At 42.7% G+C, this 16,785-nt stretch overlaps 1 protein-coding gene across 3 annotated transcripts in view; it reads right to left on the reverse strand.

Moving 5' to 3' along the window:
- The window catches only part of kiz (kizuna centrosomal protein), a 209,202-nt gene that overhangs the window by 181,949 nt on the left and 10,468 nt on the right, over positions 1-16,785 (reverse strand). For all 3 annotated transcript variants that reach the window (XR_009515170.1, XM_059986274.1, XM_059986275.1), the window contains exon 2: positions 1,682-1,744. Coding sequence is in view for 2 of the 3 variants with exons in the window: in XM_059986274.1 (XP_059842257.1) it covers positions 1,682-1,744 (63 nt within the window). In the remaining variant the exon portion in view is untranslated. The remainder of the gene's footprint in view (positions 1-1,681; positions 1,745-16,785) is intronic.

The raw sequence follows: 16,785 nt of genomic DNA on the forward strand, positions 1-16,785 counted from the left end.
TCTCCTAAGCTGCTGCCTGACCTGCAATATTTTGCAATATATAAACAAGAGATTTTACAGCTGGTGGAAATCCAGAGCAACACACACTTAATAAGTCAGGCAGCACCTATGGAGCAATAAATAATCAGCAGTTCAGATTGAGAACCCTTCATGAGGACTGGAAAGGAAGGAGAAAGAAGTCTGAATAAGGCTGGGGGTGGGGGAAGCAGTACAGGCTGGTAGGTGATAGGTGAAACTAGGTGAAGGGAAAGGTTGGTGGTTGGGGAAGGGGAAATGAAGTAAGAAACTGGGACGTGATAGGTAGAAGAGGTACTTTTCCATTTTTATTTCAGATTTCCAGCATTTGCATTTTTTTTGTTTTTCAGTTATGTGAGAAATGCTGTGAATGATTCCTCCTATTTTGGGATCGCAACAATATGCATCCAAAATAAAATCCTGAACCCACTAAGTGCGACAACCAAGAAGATGCAAGGAAGAAAGGCAGGAACACAGAGGCGAAGCTTTAAAATTGAGCCATCTGAATTAAGTGCAGTAGGAAAGCAGGTATTGTTTAGCAACCAACAGTAAACATGGCAGTATAGAAACAACATATTCGCAGACACCAAGTGGAGAAAAAGAACAAAAAAAATGAGATTTATCTCATTGACACAAGATGAAAACATGGTTTTAACATTATTTAGCTTATTTTTGGGCAAAATTTTAATGTATATTAATGACAGAAATGCAGCTTTACTTTAGTTAGGAAGAAAATACCACTCTGAGGCTTTTATGTGGAATATCATTATCTAAGTCCTAAACAAGGTCTTTAGATTCAGATTCAGTTTAAGAGAATCAGCACAGTAACAGGCTCTTCTGGCCCAGAGAGCACGTGCTGCCCAAGTATACCCATGTGACCTATTAACATACTAACCTGTATGTCTTTGGAATGTGGGAGGAAACCAGAGCACCCAGCAGAAACCCACACATTCACAGTGAGAACATAGAAACTCCTACAGACAGTGGCAGGAATTGAATCCAGGTCGCTGGTGTTGTAGTAGTGTTATGCCAAGTGCTATACTATCATGCCATACCTTTACATTGGATCAGGGAATAATTAATGCTGGCTGGAGCGTAATTTCACAGGAAAGATATGAATTATGGCTAGGCTCTGCAAGGATATATTTAAATAACCAAATCCAGACAGGCATCATTGACAAAGTGCATTCTCAGCTGACAACTGGACAATATAATATCTGCTCTGATGTTGATTCCTATTGCTTTGATACTTCTGCATACTTACAATGTGCAGACAAATAAAGCTATCTATTCTTAACTACATTGGTGTCAGCTTGAATTACTGGCATTTCCATATTATCAATCTTACAATGGAAGGTAAACTTTGCAAAAACATAAGTGAGAAGGGGGAAAGAGCGTTCTGTCAGAAAGTACATGGTCTGACCTAGTGAACACCTTTATGTTTGAATTTAAGGCTACAGTTGACCACTACAAAGTTGGTGCCAAACCTGTGGGATAAACTAAAGTTAGGTCACCTTATGATAGCAGAGATTACATTTGGCAGAAAAATTCACACAAAAAAAAATCACCAAGTACATTTTAACAGGACTTACATTCACAATTAATGTTAACAACTGGATCTATGAGGACACACAGTAGTATCAACACAATGCCATCCTTTACTTACTTCCACTGATCTGCCTTGCTGCATACCAAAAGGTTCTTTTCAAGCTCCAGCCGTTTACGTTCACTATATAAAAAAGAAACTCATTATCAGTTAAAGTAATGGACATCAAAAATCAAGGTCATGTGGAATCTCATTCTCTTTCAAATCAATGCAAGGTTTACTATTAGTAAGAAAATTTGGAAATAGAATTATTTTTGAGGTGCCTATTTAATGTGATGGCTGATAAGTTATAAATTATATTCAACTGTAAGGCATAAAACCATACAACTCATTGATGAAATAAATTTGACAATCAATTGTGTTGATGTTGGCTAACTGTTTTTGATGTGATTGAACTTAAAATGTATCAAAAATGTGCACATCCTTAGACAAAAGGTAGAACCAGGCATCATAGATAGCTTTAACAAAATTGATATCTATTGACACTGCTGTTTTATCTAATGGACTGTGGGCAGAATTGGTGACATTTCTGACCTCAGAAGAAACAGTTGATTTATAATCAAAGACAAATTACTCGGATTTTCAAAAGGTTTACTTAAAAAGCCACTGAAAGAGAATCTAAAACCAAAACAACATCAAACTTCCCCAATAAACTTCTCCAGGAAATAAATACAATGATAGAACAATGGTTTCATAGAAAATCAATTACACGTACTAGATAAATCTGAGTCATATAGCAATGCCATCAATAAACCTGATTTACAGGTAGGTAACATATTGTCTGCATTCTTACTGTGAATAGCGTGGGCACCATATGCAATATTAAGACAAATTGCATTCTTTGATACCATAGTTCACCACTTAAAATGTTTCAATAAAATTCAAATACTTGAATGCTTCACTTCAATTTTAATTTGCTATAGAACAAATCACAACTGGATATATTGAACTTGTTTAACAAGTTTAACAATGTTAAATAGTTTAACTATTGAACTTGTGGTGGTGACACTGCAAATGTCCCTTCCAATGGTGTGTATCATTTGAAGAAAACATCACATGTATTTATTCAAAATAAATGGCTTAAGTACTATTTGAAAATCAATGCAGATTTACCCAGGACCGTTAACCTATATAGCTGTAATTTGGGTATTTATAACACCCATCCAAGATAAATATCCCCATGACTGACGGAATCACATTTGGAAATGCAAAAGGAGATTTTACAAAAGGTAATTAGATTCATTTCAATAAGACTATTTAGAACTTCCTCTCTTGTTTTACAGCCTTTGATGTTTGAACAAATACAATGAAATATTGTGAACTCCACAGCAATGTGAAAGAAAAGTGTGACACAATTTTTTGACAATCCAGTTCTTTAAACCACCACTTGACAAAATTCAATAATCTTTGTAATCATCTTTATTTATTATAAATTTCTCAAAAGAAAACAAAAATAATGCATTCAGCACAATTCAGATTACAAGTGAAGCATTGCTAAACAGTGATATTGCAAATCATGCCTGAATTAATTATATCGTCATGACTAAAACAAGCAAAAACACCAATCTCCTTCTAGCTTATACTCCTTCCCCTCCCCCACATTCTTACTCTGGCTTCTCCCTTCCTCGCCAGTACTAATGAAGAGTCTCGACCCAAAACATCAAGTTTATTCCTCTCCATTGATGCTGCTTGACCTGATTAGTTCCTCCAGCATTTTGTGTTGCTCTGGATCTCCAGCTTCTGCAGATTCTCTTGTGTTTACAAGATCTTTATTTGCACAGTATTTCTATCAAAGTATTTACAGGAATACTTTCTCAGAAATAAAATTATAGAGCAACATATTGTTAGAAAAAAGATGCCAAAGTTCTTTAAAGGAACATTGCTAAACAAAACTTGCCACAGTTCATAAAAGTAGTTCAGAAGAGAATCTAAAGTAGGTTTTAAGCAACTTATCAGAGGAGGAGAGAGAAGTTAAGTGGCAGAAAGATTAACAAAGTCTAGAATCTATGGTCCAAGGTTTAACTACTTGGTTCCACATATGGAACATACACTAATAAGGTGATTCTTTATAATATCACATGAACAAAATCACACAGAAAATTTTGCAAAGGAAAATGCACAAGTCCCTAGACAGATATAATGGACATCACATAGTATGAGTTGTCAATAAGTAGTTGCTGATTGGGTGAAATGGCCTCAGATATTGCAGTTCAAGGCAAGTAGTATGTACTATTGCCAAATTATTATACCTTTAATACATTGTAAATGGGATACTTGTTTTACTGTACTGCAAAAAGATTACATCTGTACATTTGTGGGAACTGATTACAATCTTTACAGTCAAGTGGTGATGTTATTATTTTTATCAAACAAACGATAGTGAAATGCTTTCACTCCTTCATACTTAGATTGTATAGTATTGACTCCAGTACTGTCTATTAACTATCATTCTTGGTCTGCAGGGACAGCCTAAGATTTGCATGTACTATTGTCGTGAGCATGTCTTTAACATACTAATCAGCCACCATGGAATTTTCTTTCAAATTAACTAATACACTGTGTTCTCTATAATATTATTAATTTTAACCAGTAATTTGTTATCAACAGCCTTATGAGGGGATGGTATGGATCGGTTGTAGCTGACTGCCAGTATGCAGGAGACATACAGAGATGTGCAGTGGTGACAAACTGACTCTTGTGCTCCACGTAGTGCCAAGGAGAAGAGTCCTTGCAGCCATGGCAAAAATGTATACAGTCGGCCCTCCTTATCCGCGAGGGATTGGTTCCGGGACCCCTTACAGATACCAAAAAACGCGGATGCACAAGTCTTTTATTCAACCTGTCTCAATACAGCGGACCTTAGGACCCAGCAGAACCCCGGACCTTATTTAACCTGTCTCAGTGCGGTGGACATTAGGACTCAGTGGCAGAGCTCTGAATTCGCAGTGTTTCTGTTCACGAAAATAATCACGATCACGATTGAAAATAAAGTGGAAATAATAAAGCAATCAGAAAGAGGTGAAACACTATCGGTCATTGGAAAAGTGTTAGGCTACGTCGGTCAACGATCGGAACAATTTTAAAGGATAAAGTGAGAAAGGCCCTGCCCCGATGAAAGCTACAATTACTACTAAGCAACGCAGTGGTTTAATTATTGGGTTTTGGGTTTTTGATCCTCCACATCAACCCGGCACGGATGAAGAGCACGCTCAGGAGCAATCTGTCACTGGATCAAAGCCTGGCGCTGAAATATATGTTTTTTAAGTGTTTTATATGCATAGAAAGGTAAGATATATACTATATACTAGGACAAACGTTTGACTAACTGACGCTAAATAATACCAGATGTACCTTTTCCGGCTTCCTTAGTAAGAGAACTTCCATTTTTTCTCGATTCCCAATCCACGATAACATACGCACATCCTCCCGTATACTTTAAATCATCTCTAGATTACTTATAATACCTAATACGATGTAAATGCTATGTAAAATAGTTGTTATACTGCATTGTTTAGGGAATAATGACAAGAAAAAAAGTCTGTATATGCTCAAACAACAAGTGCAGGTAGAGCACTTCCGGGATTTCTCAATTCGCAGCTGGTTGAATTTGCACATGCGGAACCCACGGAAAAGGACGGCCAACTGTACTGATCACAGTGTTGGCTTCAACCTCGCACTGTGCCTTTACTCTTTCTCTCAATTAAGCAGTGAGACAGAACTAAAACTCAGTTGCAGCACCACAGTGAACTACAGGAACAAAAACCACAAAATGATGAGTCCTCTTTGGGCAACACCCACCTGATGACAAGAACTCCAGGTAATGGGTGGCAGTTCTGCAAAAGAGACCCCATGGCAGATCTCCCTTACTGCTTGTGAGATGTACGTGATCCCTGCCAAACCTGTTCTCTAATAGTGTGATTTCATTCTCATGGTCAAGGTGAAACAAAGGCCGGTCGGTGCTGTTTGCCTTTGCAAATGGGCCCTGAGTACTATCTTGGTACGACCCACCCACTTTATGCAATACGTATAACAGAGGACGTCGCAATCAGTACTTTAGATTCACATCGGAAAGAAATATCGATGGGTGTAATTTCTACACTTAGTCAACTTTGTAAACAATTACATTGTATGTTATGTTCCCAGGCCATATTGATTTGGATATTTCCAGATCTGTTTTGCAATCTAAGGTGTGTTAGCTGGTCTATGCTTAAACTGTGCTAGGACTAAAATGGGAAGTAAGGGACAAAAACAACCTGGACTGTTTCTGATAAAGGGTCTTGGCCTGAAAGATCAACTGTTTACTCTTTTCCATAGATGCTGCCTGGCCTGTTGAGTTCCTCCAGCATTTTGTGTGTATTACTTTGATTTCCAGCATCTGCAGATTTTCTCTTGTTCATGATGACTATCTGCTCATCACTTTTCCAATGATCACTAACTCTTACATGCATACTGGAACAGCTATGATGCCTCAATGATTTCTAGTGCCTGAATCAATGAACATGTAACTGAAAAGAGAAAAAATTTGCTGCAGAATAGTAACTGCATTCATATTTAAAGTTATGTGATTGTATCAAAGTTTTAATTAGACACATATATTCCATTGCATATTTTACTACATTTACTTTAAAATGTATAAACTGCACATCGTTTCCTTTTTCTGATCTTTTTCTCTTAATTTCAAGTTACATAGACCACCTAACAAAGTCAAAACTTAAAAGCAAGCCTTCAATGAGGAGCAGGTGTAAAGGTTCAGTGAGAAGTTATCAGAGCTAAAAACTTTAAGAACGTCATAGAGGCAGGAAACAAGCCCCACAGCCCCAAAAGCCTCTTCCATCATTCAATGAGATAATAGCTGATGAATTATTTCAGTGATGCTTTCGAGCACTTACTCAAGATCATCTGATTCCCTGAATATCTAAAATCTATTCACTTTTAGAATATACTCAGCTTTCAGAATCCTCTGAGTTAGAGAATTCCAAAGTACTTTCTGTATAAATATCTCTCTTCATTGTCTTGAAAGGCAACCCAATATTTTGGCATTGATTCCTGTGCCCAACACCCCAGCTGTGGAAACATCATCACTATAATTATCATGTGAAGCCCCATTGGAATTTCACTTTTTGCAACATGTAATCATCTGGATAAGCAGTTGATTCATCAAGGGGAAAGGGCTTAGACTAAGTTCTGGTAAATGAGATTAGTATTGCTGGGTCATTGCATGGTCAGCAATGAACATGGTGAGCTGAAGGACCAGCTACTGTGCTTGGTGATGCTAATTTTGTTTGTTTTAATGTGATCACCTCTCATTTTTCTGAATTATAAAAGGTATATACATAGTCTAGCTATCCGTCATCTAATGACAAACTTGCCATCCCCAAGAAACAATCTGTTAAAACTTAACTGCATTCACTCCAAATCCTTCCTTGCGTAAAGAGTTGCAACCTGTATGCTATATTCCAGATGACATCTCAGTAATCGGGGCAAGATATCTCTACTCTTCTACAGAAACCAACTGTCAATACAGTCTAATTTTTTTCTGCTCATTCATATTTTCCTGTAACCAGATCCTTCTGAACAGCTATATCTATCAACTTCCTCTACTTATTAAGAAAACACTTTACCTTCCTACTTTCATCTCCCAAAGTGGGTGACCTTGCATTTTTCCACATTATATTCCATCTCCCATGCCCTCACCAATTCACTTAGGCTGCCTACGTCTCCCTGAAGTTTCTCTACATCTTCTCCCAGTTACATACTTGACAATGCAGCAAATCTATTTCCAACATCATTAAAATAATCAATGCAACAAAGTAATCAATTAATTGCTTGCTTCTTCTGAATATTTTTAAATCAGATATTAATTTTGGATGATATAAACTGTGAAAATATAAACATTGGGTTGCAGGTTGGCGATAAATACCAAGTTGTATGTATCATTCCTTAGTCATAAACTAGCTCATGAAAGATTCCTCCACAATCAATTCTGCCCTCAAACGCACCTCTTCCATTTCACGCACACCTGCTCCCACCCCATCCTCCTACCACTCCACTAGGGATAGGGTTCCTCTTGTCCTTACCAACCACCCCAACAGCCTCCGTGTCCAACATATAACTCTCTGTAAATTCCGCCATCTCCAACGAGATCCCACCACCAAGCACACCTTTCCCTCCCCCCCACTTTCTGCTTTCATCGCTCCCTATGCGACTCCCTTGTCCATTCATCTCCCCCCCATCCCTTCCCACCAACCTCCCTCCTGGCACTTATCCTTGTAAGCAGAACAAGTGCTACACCTGCCCTTACACTTCCTCCCTCACCACCATTCAGGGCTCCAGACAGTCCTTCCAGGTGAGGCAACACTTCACCTGTGAATCTGCTGGGGTGATATACTGTGTCCGGTGCTCCCAGTGTGACCTTCTATATATTGGTGAGATCCGACACAGACTGGGAGACTGTTTCGCTGAACACCTACGCTCTGTCCGCCAGAAGCAGCAAGATCTCCCAGTGGCCACACACTTTAATTCACATCCCATTCCCATATGTCAATCCATTGCCTTATCTACCGTTGAGAAGAAACCACACTCAGGTTGAAAGAACAACACCTTATATTCCGTCTGGGTAGCCTCCAACCCGATGGCACGAACATTGATTTCTCTAACTTCTGTCCTATGATACTCCCCCTTCTTCAGCTGTGTATCTCTTTTGCCAATTAACTTCCCAGCTCTTAGCTTCATCCCTCCCTCTCCTGTCTTCTCCTATCGTTTCACGTCGCCCCTCCCATTTTTAAATATCTTACTATCTCTTTTCTCTGTTAGTCCTGACGAAGGGTCTCGACCAGAAACATCGACTGCGCTTCTTCCTATAGACGCTGTCTGGCCTGCTGTGTTCCACCAACATTCTGTGTGTGTTTCATGAAAGATTCATCATCTTTAAATTATTAGAATTGTTACTATATAATGGCATTTTCATCGAAACAGTAGTTGTACAATTTGTATTTTGAGCAGCAGTAAAAGTCAAGTTTATTCAACACAGGCACCCTGTATACCAATATGTTGTATATACAGTAGTATACAGTACATAGAGCTAATATTGGATATCATAAACTATTTCTGACCTGTAAACAAAACCTAAGGTAGAAAATATCAAACATGCAACTTAGCTGCACTCAACTCATAGAAATATGAATTGCTGAAGATTACATAGTAAAGCATGCACTTAAGTGCTACAATCGATCATATCATTTTTGGTCCCAATGCCATTCTTTGCCCGTCACTTATATGAGAGCTTATCTGCTAGATAATAAAAACCTGGATCCCCAATTGCAGACCAAGTAAGGTTAAACATCCTTTGAATTCCAAGACATACTTCAACTCTGCAGTTAAAGGATACTTGAGTAATGGTTTAAGTGGCCAAAGAGCACATGGTTTCCAGGAATACAGTCTGTGTTTCTTTGTAATGGCGGACCATGATCAAATTTGCAGAAAGGTTCAAGATTATTGTATGAAATGAGAGAATTTATTCCAGTGCATGTATTTATAGTACTGAGGTCCAAATGAAGATTGCTTTAAACCAGCTTTCTTTTCGAAAATGCAGTCAGAATTCTATATATGAAACAAAAGGGGCATTCCATTCCTGAAGTTTTCAATGAAAATTCATAAAGCAGAAAGGCTAAGCAAAATGTCATCAGCCATTTGGGTCTATTATATTATAGACACTCCATCAGCAAAGAAAGGCTAGCTACTCATTATAACAAACAAATAGCCTATTAAACTGAAGCCTGGTAACCCAGAATTAATTATGCTATTGTGGCGACCCACTTCCTAGCACACTCGAACCGGCTCACAAATAGCCAGCGCGCCAACACAAAGGCCAGGTCTGCTTCACAAACAAAGGGAAAGCCTGCAGGGGTTTGTGAGTACGTGCCCCTTACAGCATCCGCGCCCAGGGAGGGCGGGATGAGGGAGGCTTTAAAGCAAGGCTGTGAAGTTCGAATAAAATCTTCTTTAATTGCAGTTTACCGATTCCATGTCGTTATTTTAGCGCTGCTTGTAGCACACCGCTACAATTGGTGACCCCGACTGTCCAAACGATTTTTGGACCGGAGATGACCGACGCCGCATCTGTTCATGCAGTTTCGTTGAAACTGCCAAGCTTCTGGATGCTGGAACCTCACCTCTGGTTCCAGCAAGCAGAAGCCCAATTCCACGTTCGGCGGATAGCCTCAGAGGACACACGTTACTACTACGTGGTGAGCTCCCTTGACCAGGACACAGCGGCCCAGGTTACGAAGTTCATACAGTCTCCCCCAGCGGACGGCAAGTACACGGAATTCAAAGCCCTGCTCATAAGGACTTTCGGACTCTCACGGCGCGAGCGGGCTGCCCGTTTACTGCACCTGGATGGCTTGGGAGACAGACTTCCATCGGCTTTAATGAATGAGATGTTGTCTCTGGCCGGCGGACACAAACCCTGCCATGTTTGAGCAGGCATTCCTGGAGCAGCTGCCCGAGGACATACGCCTGCTGCTGTCCAACGCGGATTTCAGCGACCCCAGAAGGTGGCAACCCGGGCGGACTTGTGTGGAACGCCAAGAAGGTGAGTGGGGTGTCCATCGCACAGATCGCCAGGTCACGCTCCCAGCAGCAAACCAGTCCAGGCCCAGCAACAGAGCCCGCTAACCCCAGAGGCAGGGGTGGGGAGCCCAATGAAGAATGGTGTTTCTACCACCAGCGGTGGGGCACAGAAGCCCGCCGTTGTTGTCCGCCCTGCCAGTTCCCAGGAAACGCCAGGGCCAGCCGCCGCTGATGGCTATGGCAGCTGGCCATCGGGATAGCCTCCTGTATGTGTGGGACAAGAGGTCGGGACGCTGTTTTTTGGTCGACACCGGTGCTGAGATCAGCATCCTACCTCCAACGAGTTACAACACCCATAACAGGGCACCGGGTCCCCCCCTGAGGGCCGTGAACGGCAGCACAGTAAGTACCTACGGCACCCGTACGGTGCAGCTACAGTTCGGCTCCAACTGGTTCACTTGGGACTTCACACTGGCCGCCGTAGCCCAACCACTTCTGGGTGCGGATTTTTTGTGGGCTCACAGCCTGCTGGTTGACCTGCCGAGGCAGAGGCTGGTCCACGCTGAGACCTTTCAGAAATTCTCCCTGGGAGAAGCCCAGTTGCCAGCCCCACACCTCGACTCCATCACGCTGTCCGACAACGACTTCACCAGAGTCCTGGCAGATTTCCCATCAGTTCTGGCACCGCAGTTCACGACAGCCATGCCCCGACACGGCGTACAGCACCACATCCTGACCCAGGGACCACCCCTCCATGCCCGTGCTCGACGGCTTCCCCCGTACAAGCTCCGGCTGGCTAAGGAGGAGTTCAAGAGGATGGAGGAATTGGGGATCATCCGGCAGTCCGACAGCCCATGGGCCTCCCCCCTGCACATGGTACCCAAAGCGACAGGGGGCTGGAGACCGTGCGGCGACTACCGCAGGCTGAACGAGGCTACCACACCGGACCGCTACCCTGTGCCGCACATTCAGGACTTTGCAGCAAACCTGCAGGGCGCACGGATCTTCTCCAAGGTAGACCTTGCCCGAGGATACCATCAAATCCCGATGCATCCGGACGACGTCCCCAAAACGGTTCTCATCACCCCATTTGGCCTTTTCGAGTTCCTCCGCATGCCGTTCAGCCTGAAGAATGCTGCACAGACGTTCCAGCGGTTAATGGACGCGGTGGGACGCGACCTGGACTTCGCATTCATCTACTTGGACGACATCCTCATAGCCAGCAGCAGTCGTCAGGAGCATCTGTCCCACCTCCGTCAACTCTGTGCCCGACTGAGTGAATACGGCCTAACAATCAACCCAGCCAAATGCCAGTTTGGGCTCGACACCATTGACTTCCTGGGCCACAGGATTACTAAAGACAAGGCAACCCCTCTGCCCGCTAAGGTAGACGCGGTCCGCCATTTCCCCCGACCCACCACGATCAAAGGCCTTCAGGAATTCGTAGGTATGGTCAATTTCTACCACCGCTTCCTCCCTTCAGCTGCCCGAATCATGCGCCCCCTGTTCGCCCTACTGTCAGGTCCGGGCTAGGACATTACCTGGGACGAGGAGTCTGCCACTGCTTTCATTCAAACGAAGGAAACCTTGGCGAACGCCGCGATGCTAGTGCACCCCAGAATGGACGTCCCTACCGCCCTCACAGTGGACGCACCTAACACAGCAGTCGGTGGGGTACTGGAGCAACTCATCGCGGGTCGCTGGCAACCCCTGGCGTTTTTCAGCAGACACCTGCGGCCACCCGAGCTCAAGTACAGTGCTTTCGACCGGGAACTGTTGGCACTATACCTGGCAATCCGGCATTTCAGGTACTTCTTAGAAGGTAGGCCCTTCACCGCGTTCACGGACCACAAGCCGCTTACCTTTACGTTCACGAAGGTGTCTGATCCCTCGTCATCCCGTTAGCAGCGCCATCTGTCCTACATCTCTGAATACACGACGGATGTCCGGCACGTCTCGGGTAAGGACAATGTCGTGGCGGACGCGCTCTCGCGCCCTAACATTCATGCCCTTTCTCAAGGGGTAGACTTTGAGGCGCTGGCAGAGGCGCAGCAGGCAGATGAGGAGATCCCAAGTTACAGAACTGCAGTCTCCGGTTTGCAGCTCCAGGACCTCCCCGTAGGCCCAGGTGAGAAGACCCTACTCTGTGACGTCACCACCGGCCAGCCCCTTCCCGTCGTCCCGGCACCTTGGCGGCGACGCGTTTTCGACTCCATTCATAACTTGGTGCACTCCTCCATCAGGATGGTCTCCAGCAGATTCGTTTGGCATGGACTCCCCAAGCAGGTCAGTGAATGGGCCAGAACATGCATGCACTGCCAGATGGCCAAGGTGCAGCGGCACACCAAAGCTCTGCCGCAGCAGTTCCACCCCACCCACCGGCGTTTCAACCACATTCATGTGGATATCGTGGGCCCCTTGCCAGTGTCGCGCAGAGCGCGGCACGTCCTGACTATCGTGGACCACTTCACAAGATGGCCAGAGGCAGTCCCACTCACCAACACCACCTCCGAATCTTGCACCCGGGCACTGATCGCAACCTGGGTGTCCCACTTTGGTGTACCGGTCCACATTACCTCCGACAGAGGCGCCCAGTTCACCTCCAGCCTGTGGTCAGCTATGGCCAGCCTTTTGGGGACACAGCTGCACCACACCACTGCCTACCACCCACAATCGAACGGCCTGGTAGAGCGTTTCCACCGTCACCTGAAGTCAGCTCTCATAGCCCGCCTGCGAGAAGCCAACTGGGCAGACGAGCTTCCCTGGGTCCTACTCGGCATCCGCAAACCTCATCAGCCGAGTTGGTGTACGGCACACCCCTGGTCGTCCCCGGGGAGTTCATACCAGCCCCAAGGGGGCAGGACGAAGAACCCGCAGCAGTCCTGGGCAGACTACGCGAGAGGTTCGTCAACCTGGCCCCCATACCCACTTCGCAGCATGGGCAGAACCCGACCTGCATACCCAAAGACCTGCAGAACCGTAAGTTTGTGTTTGTACGAAGGGGCGGGCATCGGCCACCGCTGCAACGGCCCTACGAGGGGCCTTTTATGGTGCTCAGGAACAACGGGTCCACGTTCGTGCTGGACGTTGGGGGGAGAGAGGAGGTTTTCACGGTGGACCGACTCAAACCGGCCCATGTGGACTTGGCGCAACCGGTCGAGTTCCCGGCACTGTGGCGCAGAGGCCGACCTCCCAAACAGGGTCCAGCCCAGACTGTGGACATTGGGGGGTGTATCGCCTGTTCTGGGGGGAGGTTATGTGGCAACCCACTTCCTAGCACACTCGAACCGGCTCACAAATAGCCAGCGCGCTGACACAAAGGCCAGGTCTGCTTCACCAACAAAGGGAAAGCCTGCGGGGGTTTGTGAGTACGTGCCCCTTACAGCATCCGCGCCCAGGCAGGGCGGGATGAGGGAGGCTTTAAAGCAAGGCTGTGAAGTTTGAATAAAATCTTCTTTAATTGCAGTTTACCAACTCCGTGTCGTTATTTTAGCACTGCGTGCAGCACACCGCTACACTATTGCAATATTTTGTAAATTGAACATTGGTAAATAGAGGAAAGGCTGAATGACCCACCTTTTAACAACAGGTAGCCTTTAACACTTTGCCATTTAATTAACATAGCTACTCTTTTTACACTATAATCAATCGGAACAAAAATTTTCATTATCAATTAGCAAATCAAAACTAAGACTTTTGATTGAGGTCTTTTTAATCAGGTACTAATCCTCATTAAAAAGGCCCCAATTAGTTGAACCAAAAAAGCACCTGTCTGTGCTCTCACAGTATACAAACTTGTTTCATCATTGTATTTAATCAACATAATATGACAACACATAATGTTTAATTTAATTGGGAAGCCTTTTGATATCTCCTGAAAATATATTATGGAGTTTTACCAAACCAGCATTTGTTTTTCTTCAATACTGAATCAGAGGACACAAATGGGAGATGACCATGGTCCTCAATTTTTTCTAAATAAGATTCAGAATTTTCTGTAACAAATAATGAATAAGATCCAATATAAATAATGATAGCTACATTCTGTAATTTTAATTTATGGTGACAATTTCTTCTCTGCATTGGTTAATTACAGTGCCTATAAAAAGTATTCCCCACCCCCTGGAAGTTTTAATGTTTTATTGTTTTACAACACTGATTCACAGTAGATTTAATTTGGCTTTTTTTGACACTGATCAGCAGTGTCTGACTCTTCCATATCAAAATGAAAACAGATCTCTACAAAGTGAACTAAATTAATTACAGATATAAAACACTAAATAATTAATTGCATAATTACTCACCCCTTTTAAGTCAGTATTTCATAGATGCACCTTTAGCAGCAATTACAGCCTTGAGTCTGTGTGGATAGGTCTCTATCAGCTTTGCCATATGGACACTGCAATTTCTCCCCATTGGTCTTTACAAAACTGGTCAAGCATTGTCAGATTGCATGTGGATCATGAATGAACAACCCTTTTCAAGTCCAGCTGCAAATTTTCAATTGGATTGAGGTCTGATCTCTGATTTGGCCACTCCAGGACATTAAATGTGTTGATTTTAAGCCATTCTTGTGTAGCTTTGGCTTTATGCTTGGGATCCCCACAGCATGATGCAGCCACCACCATGTTTCTCAGTAGGGATGGTGTGTTTTTGATATGTGCTGTCTGGCTTACACCAAAAATAATCTGATGGTCAAAAAGCTCCATTTTGATTTCAACAGACCATGGAACCTTCTTCCAGCTGACTTCAATGTCTCCCATGTCTTCAGGTAAACCCTAGCCAAGATTTCACTTGAATTTTTTTTTAAAACAGTGTCTTTCTCTTTGCCACTCTCCCATAAAGCTGTGACTGGTGAAGCTCCTGGGCAACAGTTGTTGTATGCGCAGTCTCTCCCATCTCAGGACTGAAGCTTGGAACTCCTTCAGAGTTGTCATAGGTCTCGGTGGCATCCCTCACTAGTCCCTTTATTGCAGTCACTCAGTTTTTGAGGACAGTCTGCTCTAGGCAGATTTACAGCTGTGCCATATTCTTTCAATTTCTTGATGATTGACTTAACTGTACTCCAAGGGGTACTCAGTGACTTGGAAATTTACTTGTATCCATCTCCTAACATGCTTTTCAGTAACCTTTTCGCGGAGTTACTTAGTGTTCTTTTGTCTTCATGGTGTAGTTTGTGCTAGGATATGGACTCTCCAGCAGTTGGATCTTCCAAATACAGGTGTATTTTCACTACAATCAATTAAAACACCTTGATTGCACACAGGTCTCCAAAAACAGATCTCCATTTAACTAATTATGTGACTTCTAAAATCGATTGGCTGCACCAGTGATAATTTTGTGTTTTATATTTATAATTAATTTTTATCACTTTATAGAGATCTGTTTTCACCTTGACATGAAAGAGTCTTTTTCTGTTGATCAGAGTCCAAAAAAGGCTAATTTAATCCATTGTGATTCAACATTGTAAAACAATAAAACATGAAAACTTCCTGGGGGGGGGGGGGTTGAATACTTTTTAATAGACACTGTATTTGGCATCTGAAATAAAGATTGTATATATGTTGGGTTCAACTTTTGTCAGTTACTGCTCATCTTGCAAGGAAAGGGAAGATGGTTAAGTCTTGAAAATCTGTTGATCAAAACTGAGAACCTGAATTCTGTTTCAATCAAGGAAACATTCAACATTTGTTCACTAATTTACCTTTCTATTAGACTTTAAATTTGAGATATTTGCATTTTAGCCAGTAGATTTCCAAAGCCCAAGTGAATCTGAATACCCCTCCGGAACAATAATTATCATTCAGTTTCCAACTGATTATTTTTAAGTTGAACTGAAGGTCACATTCAGAACGAAGTTACAAACTGATTGGCATATTAATCTGTGACTCCTTGGTTGCTGAAGCAACACCATTATACTTGGATAGGAGGAATGGCCAGTATCTTAATAACTTGTACAAGTGACTGTAGTCAATAGCTTTAAACACTACAATTGATAGGAAACTCCACACAGTACTCATTAAAAAAAAGCCTATTATTTCCACCCCATGGTTATGACACAAGTCTATTTTATCCGCATCAACTGTGTGCAAAGTGATTCTGACTAGTGAAGTAATCATCGGTTCCAAATGCATGGAGATAGTTGGCCAAGAATTAATAATCAGCACAAAGAATTTCAGGAGATAAAATATGATAATTATATTTAGTATTATTATTATAAATATTCTCTATTTAGAATAACATTCTTTTTAAGATTTTCTAAGAAAAACAACAGTTGATTTTCTGAGTCAAAATCAAAGTTACAGGCTGTCCATTAAAGGTCCATTATAACATTTAGGATTTTCAGTTATTGACAATGAAGTTACACATTTCTAAAGCATACTGCCTCATTTCAATTGAAGTCATGATTGTGTGAATTTGAAATTAGTCAAGGGATCTACCAGCTACAAAAAATGTATCTTTCTTTAACCACTGCACAAATGTAAAAATAGAATTGCAAATATAGATTATTTCCAGCATTTTATGCTTTTTGTTTCAGATTTGCTGTATTTAACCTTTGGTATTAATGGATTGATTTGTTTTTTCAAAGATAT

This window comes from Hypanus sabinus, chromosome 12, assembly GCF_030144855.1.
Source record: "Hypanus sabinus isolate sHypSab1 chromosome 12, sHypSab1.hap1, whole genome shotgun sequence".
Lineage (NCBI taxonomy): Eukaryota > Metazoa > Chordata > Chondrichthyes > Myliobatiformes > Dasyatidae > Hypanus > Hypanus sabinus.